At 37.9% G+C, this 7,401-nt stretch overlaps 1 protein-coding gene across 2 annotated transcripts in view; it reads right to left on the reverse strand.

The window, feature by feature from the left end:
• The window catches only part of axo (axotactin), a 109,330-nt gene extending 103,371 nt beyond the window's left edge, over positions 1 to 5,959 (reverse strand). For both annotated transcript variants that reach the window (XM_089237152.1, XM_089237144.1), the window contains exon 1: positions 5,827 to 5,959. In XM_089237152.1, coding sequence (XP_089093278.1) covers positions 5,827 to 5,943 — 117 coding nt within the window. In that variant the 5' untranslated portion in view covers positions 5,944 to 5,959. The remainder of the gene's footprint in view (positions 1 to 5,826) is intronic.
• Positions 5,960 to 7,401: the final 1,442 nt, after the last annotated feature.

Consider the following 7,401-nt stretch of genomic DNA (forward strand, 5'->3'; position numbering starts at 1 on the left):
AATAAATTTTTGATCGTCGGGGTGAACGAGCCCCCTATACCCCTCCCCCACCTATGTACGTCTTTGATCCCACCAATACGCGTTAGGATTCAGAGTGTCAGAACTGATGACGAAATTTTGTTGACAAGGGGGGAGGGGTCAGAGTTTTGCTGACTTTTGCTGACAAGGGGTCAAAAATGGCTAAAAATTTTCTTATGTAATACTTGAACGGCCCCTAATCACCAATCGTCTTGATATAAAGAAAGTTTGATAAAATTTCACTACATTTATAATACATTTACCAACGATTATGAATAATTCCCAAATGAAGTTTGAAAGTCTGATAAATATGGAAAAATTTATATATAAAATTTATGAAAATTCATGCAATGAATCATTTTCACCCGCACATGATGTGCGCACTGCACATATTTTGCACTAAAAATTAAATTAAATTTAATTTAAATAAGGAGGAAGAAGATAAAAACAATCATATGGTAACATTACCAATATTGCAATGTTGGCTTCACACGTATTAACAAACGAAACCAACATTAGCATTCGAGTTCACACCATCCTGGACAATAGTCGTGTTCGGTTAATTCAAGTAATTAATTGACAATTTATCACACTTACCAACACGAGCTTGGGATTAAACATAATCTAAGTTGAATGCGATAAATTCTCGGTTTATGACCAAAAAGTAATGATTTTACTGTCCGCTATCGAGAATGTCCGCTAACGGGGAGCAAATACATTGAAACCCTATTCCACTGGACCGGGGATCAGAAAGTGTCCGCTAACGGGAGGTGTCCGTTAGGGGGAAGATTCCACTGTAGTAGTAGAAATAATAATTATTAATAATCGCACATTAGGGGACCGTTCAAGTATTATGTCATCATCGATGGGGGGGGGGGGGGGTTTCCGATTTGCTGACTTTTGATGACAAGGGGGGAGGGGGGGGTTTGGATAATGCTTACGTCATCAACCACCCTTTATGAAAATATGAGTTAGGATTCAGAGGGGCAGAGCTGATGACGAAATTTTGCTGACAAGGAGGGTGGGGGGGGGGGTAAAAAATGGCTAAAACTTTTTGCTTACGTAATACTTGAATGGCCCCTCAGTAGATATGAAACTTGGGTATATAAGTTTTAGGAAAAATAGCCCGATGCGAATTTGTTAACGGGGAAGGGGGGGGGGGTGATAATAAGATTGGGAGAGACTGTGATAATTAGAGCCCGGAAGTTTAGGCACTTAAAATGGTCGAAATAGACGGGCAAAAAGGCACTAAAAATGCCTAAAATAGGCGCTATAAAAAAATCTATAATTCATAGAGGGAAGAAAATATAACTAAAAACTATGGTATTATAAGGGTTCTCAACACATAGGCGGGGATAGACTTGGAAGTCTGGGGGGGGGGCACGATCATTACTGCTGGAGGGTGGGCAAGATGATGATGATGTCAATTCGTATATACATATATGCATTAGATCAGTCGACTCCACCTTTGACGCTGGGGGCCCCCCCACGCTCCCCCGTATCTCCACCCATGGTTCAACAACTAGCTGAAAAATTGGTTGCACTTAATCCATCTACATTTTCAATTATAGTTTATATTAACTACATTATTATCCAAGTTAAATTTATTTCAAGTCCAAAACAAACTGTTTGTGGACTGACTCATCACGGTTAGGTCAATTCCAGGGTCACCATTACCAGTCGCGAAGCCAGTAAAGAAAATGACCTATGGGGGCTCTTTTCTGAGTTGTGAATAATTTTCTCGTTTATTCGTTAATAATAATAATAATAATAATAATTTTATTCGGAATAATCATTATTATTTCTATAGTAGAAACATAGCTAATTTGTTCTTATGTTGTGAAAAAAATTTAACTTGTTTTTTACATCGCCACATATGCGGGACTCTGTGTGGCCTCATCTGCCTCACACCCCTGAGGGCGACTCTGGTCAGTTTAATCGAATACTAAATGTGCATGTAAAATAAATAGTCATAGTTGTTTGCAGTGCATTTATGGTGTAAAAAATAAAATCAAAACAACATGCCCCCCCCCCCCCCAAGAGCCCTGTCTGCTGTATGGCGTCTTTCTGGGTTCCAGTCTGTTTCTATTCCGCTTTGTGTGAGACATGACGTCAACTGATGACCTCTTGGGACTGTCATCGGTCAATCGGTCAGCTAAATATATATATTATATACAGTACAATACAGAAATTTTTGTACAATGACAATATCTTTGCCTGAGCGAGACATGTTATGTGAAGCATACGGAGAAACAAATTTCTAATTTTTCTTTGCGTTTCTAACAGGGGCTGTGTTCATCTGAAACAAATCATTCAGGTCTAACCAGCACCTCCTAGAGATAGAAGCATAGGCGGAGATAGACTTAGAAGTCTGGGGGGGGGCACGGTCATTATTGCTGGGGGGGACACGATGATGATGTCAATTCATCTATACATATATGCATTATATCAGTCGACTTCCCCTTTGATGCTGTGGGGGCAATGCCCCCACGCCATGGCCCCCACATTTTGAAGCAGGGCCCCTAGGCTGGGATCTTTGACGGGCCCCCGATACCAGACTTTCACGGGGCTCCTTTATGATGAATTTATAGTGTGAAAAAACAAAAAAAATGATTAAAATCACACCGGGCCCCAGGGTTGGAGCCTTGTTAGCCCACCAATTGTGGGGGCCATGCCCCACGCTCCCCCACCCGTATCTCCACCCATGGATAGAAGGCCTCCGCATGCTGCTAGTGACGTCAAACACAAGTAGTCCATCCTCACTCAAAATATTCAGAGAAAAAAATTCCGATGCACGTGCTAGTATCATCGTTGTGTGGAAAAGAAACGATCGCGCACAGAGTTGGCGATTTCTATGCCCCACATCCAATAACCGTGAGGTATTTGTGAGCCAACCCGGAAGTTTCTACGGCAAAATAAGAAGAAATGAAATAAGATGCTGTGGTTCAAAATGTGGCATACTTGGTAAGTAGTCTTACCAGACTACTCTCATGACGTTCAGATAAACTTGGCAACCCGTGCGGAGGCCTTCTATCTCTAGGGCCGGGATTAAACTATAAAAGTTTTATAAAAGTATTTGTATAAAACCTGAAAAATGCCACCAATAAGATTATTGGTTACATTCTAGAAAACGCAACCGATGATCTTATTGGTAGTCTTTTTCAAGTTGTATAAAAGGACTTTTATCAAACTTTTATAGTGTAATCCCGGCCTAAGAGAGGTGCTGATCTAACAACATCCGATCAAAGCAAAGTTAATGCATGGCAACAACCAAAAGGTCCCTACCTCTCAGATCACTTATTTGCGTTTAAATGGGGTTTTCTGATGATAATTAATGCTAAGAGTTTGAAAATTAAAAAAGAAAAAAGCAATCCTTTTGTTCTCAATGTTCAAAATATCCAAGTTTTGCAGATTATGGCCTCTGAAATTCATTAATAAACTTAGAACTATGTAAAAATAGGCATTTACTGCAGCAAAAGTTAAAAAAAAAGGAATTTTTTACAAACAAAAGTTTAAAAATAGGAAGAAAAGGTATTTATGGCATTTTGCCTGAACTTCCGGGATCTAATAATAATAATAACAATAATTGGATGATAAGATTGGATTGAGTCTAATAAGATTGGGAAACTCTGTTTTAATCATATCAACAGTCACAGTAGTGATAACTCAGATTCAGATGATGCTTTATATTAAAAATATTTGTGCATTCGTTACGATTTTTTTTGAAGAAAAAGATTATGCAAATAACTATTACACGAAACTGTTTTGTGAGTTATTTTCCAACGATGAGAATGATTTTTACAATGAACTAATAAGTAAATCTAGTATATATATGTTTACTAATATTTTTCAAGCATGTAAAATATTGATTCGGGGATGTATTGTTTCAAGTCACGTGCCCGACTAGGGATATACAAATTATTGGAGATTTGTCCAGCACTGTTCCACAGTGTTCCAAGTCCCCCCATCCGGGAACCACGGATTTTAGCAATCACGTGTGAATAGAAGAAAATCTAATTTCATAATTGGAGAGTAAAATAAGCTAAACTGGTTCGACTATCTATTAAAAATGCATAAAATTTTTACAAACAAGGCTGTTTTGGGCTCCTCTGGGAAAGGCCTATTTGAAACTATTCGCGATATTGTTATGGCGATTAGTGTGTAAATTGAGGCAGTCTGACGACAATATTTTCAATGGTGCTCCAGATCACCTTTTGTTTTGACAGGAATGCTTGCTATGAAGACTGCCCTGACTGATGATAACATACAAAAGCATGCAAATAGCAAAGCGATATGGCCTTACCTTACAGTAACGTCCACGACCATCTAGGTGGCCCCGGAAAACGACTAAAAACTAAGAAATTGGGAAACATGAAAAAAAGGGGGGGGGGGCTGTCCTATAATCCGACACACATCGCAATCGACCGTAAAAACACACAATTAAAATAGCAATCTTAAATAATAGAAATGAAAATTTAGCTTAATCACAAAGACATAGTTGTCATTTTAGGTATTCGATTGCCCTTTTCGCCTTACCGTTTCACTTTTTCTATAAAATGAAGTGAGCTTTAACAACATTTTTTGACAGAAAGTGTTTCGAAATAGTGAAAAAATAAATAAATTTTGGGCTACTTATGACATTTTCCATGAAAAAAAATCACTTTTATGTCAAATTTTAAGCACAACTCATGCAATATTTTTGAAACATGATTGCAAATAATTTATACGAATGAAATGTCTTGCCATTTTCACAGTATATTTAGCGACCATGCAGGTTTGCTTGGTAATAAAATTTGACGGATTGTATAATAAGCTTATAAGTTACACCAAAATCTGTTGAGGTGTAAATTTTTCGAAATTTAATTTTGCATATCGTGTATAAAAGCCGGCATTACGCTATAAAACTTTTGTAAAAGTGCTTTTATGAAACTTGAAAAATGCAACCAATAAGCTGATCGATTACATTCGAGCAAATTCAATCGATCAGTTTATTGATTGCATTTTTCAAGTTTCATACAAGCACTTTTAAAAAACTTTTATAGTATAATCTCGGCAATAAGGCCGGAATTACACTATAAAAGCCTGATAAAAGATCTTTTACAATACTTCAAAAAAACACCAATAAGCCTATTGATTCAATTCGAGCGAATGTTACAGAGACGTTTATTGGTTGCATTTTTGAAATTTTATAAAAGAAATTTTATCAAACTTTTATTTTGTAATCACAGCCTTACACTAATAAAAGTGATAGATCTTAGGCCGGCATTACGCTATAAAAGTTTGATAAATGTTCGCGTATAAAACTTCAAAAATGCAACCAATTGGTGGATCAGTTAAGTTCGCTCGAATGTAACAGATGTGCTTATTGGTTAAAGTTTTTTTTTTCAAGTTTTATAAAATAATTTTTATCAAACTTTTATAGTGTAATACCGGCTTTAGATTTTGGTTCATAATCTTAAGAATATACGGCAAAATATCAATAAAAATTTGTAATGATACAATCAATACATTTTCAGAGAAATCAAACTCAAGTAAAATGTCAAAAATAGCATTCTTCCTAAAACGCGTTCAAAGTTCTTTATTCACATGTTAATTTAATGTAACAACGCAACACTAAAGCAAGAATAACTTCGGTTCTAAGCGTCATATAAACAAAACAAAAGCCATGTTTTGGGAAAAAAATGAGGTTTTCATAAAAAATAAAAATAATAAAATCGGTATTTTCTTCTCAAAAATGATGTTTTCAACGTATACCGAATGGATACCGAAACCCTATTGACGATTGTCAAAGAAAATTGCCAAATTTACCTTTAAGTATCTGAAGTCATGCTTCAAACACGATGATTCGAGCATCAGGGTAAAGACATAATTAACGTATAATATTAATAGCGAGCAACTTGGGTATGTATCCGTACAGAAGCGCATTTGATCTTGGAACAAAAAAAGTCTACATACTGTGTCTTGTTAATAGCTAACATGGCCTCGAAGCCAGAAAAAGAGCGGACACGCACACTTTTCCCACCATCTTTACGGTGTGTGTGTGTGTGTGTGTCTCTGTCTCTCTCTCTCTCGACATTGTCCGCTATAAGAAAAGGCGAAAGAAAAGGTTTTATTTCAAGTTTGTGGCTATTTTTTTTTTCTTTCTATTCCTTCAGCTGATGCCATTCTACTTTTTTTTCGTTTTGTTTTGTTTTAAGGTTCTTTTACATCTCTACCTTGCTCTACATTTTTATTTTCTTTTTTACGATTTAGTTTGGCAAGAAGTCATTTTGGCAGGCGGACTCGTATCTTGCTCCCAAATGCTAGATGGCTATGACGCACTTCGTTAAATCCCCGGGGTCCAACCTACCTACATACGATTCCAGTTGTGTTGTTGGTGTTTAGTACAAAGAAACAAAGCACATATTAGAGTCCTTTTTCGGAGGATAATGATGACTCTTGGAATTTATGGACTCGAAAGATTTCTGTGTTGGCGCTGAATGTCAAATCAATGCTTTCAAGATTTTGAGATTCCTGGAAGCTTTTTTTGAGACATTTAAAGTTTCGGAGTTCTGGGAGCCATCCCTTGTGGTCCTGAGATACTTCGAGAGGAAGGGGGGGGGGGGGGGCAAGGGTGAAAATAAAGTTAATAGGGAGTCACGACAGGCAGCTAAAGGGCAACTGTTGACAAAGCACCGTGGAAAAAAAAAATTCAGATGTAAAGAAATGAAGTTTCGAGTGAAATATATGGTGGGGGAAAAATTGCGACTATCAGAATGAAGCAGAACTGGCCATAAAACCAGGGTCGTCTTAGCAAATGCATCCAACCGGACACAGTCTGGGACCTTGAGTGCGTAGGAGGACCCCACGATAATGAGATTTGACACAGGTTCCTTCGGGAATAAGTATGCTAGTATATAAAGGTACTCCCAACCAAGTCGGGAGGGGGGGGGGAGGCTATATGTTGCTAAAATCACACTGCATAGAACCAGGGCCATATTAACACTTGGGGGCCCCCCATGCAGGCATGGTCCTGAGCCTGATGCCAATAGTGAGTCTGCTACCAGGAAGAGATCTGGTACCATGATTTGCGAGGATAGGTAAATATAAGTCGTTGCTTCGAGCTAAAGTAAGGGGGCTCCAGAACATCTTTTTGACCACGGGCCTATGTTGTTGAGAAGGCACTGCAACCCCCCCCCCTCCCCCACTCTCCTACATACGAAAACTCTCATTGAACCAGAAGGCTTACTCATGAAGTTTTTTCTTCGATATCACAGCCAAGATGAGCTTCTCTGTTTTGTTTGTTCTCATATTCGTTCCATGCCAAATGACGAACTTGCACATATGTGCCTTAATGTCTATAATGATGACGCCATACATGCGACAAAAATTGAGATGATGGAT

This window comes from Pholcus phalangioides, unplaced genomic scaffold (genome assembly GCF_987345545.1).
Source record: "Pholcus phalangioides strain wild (caught in Gottingen) unplaced genomic scaffold, Ppha-v1.0 ptg000002l_1, whole genome shotgun sequence".
Classification (NCBI taxonomy): Eukaryota; Metazoa; Arthropoda; class Arachnida; order Araneae; family Pholcidae; genus Pholcus; species Pholcus phalangioides.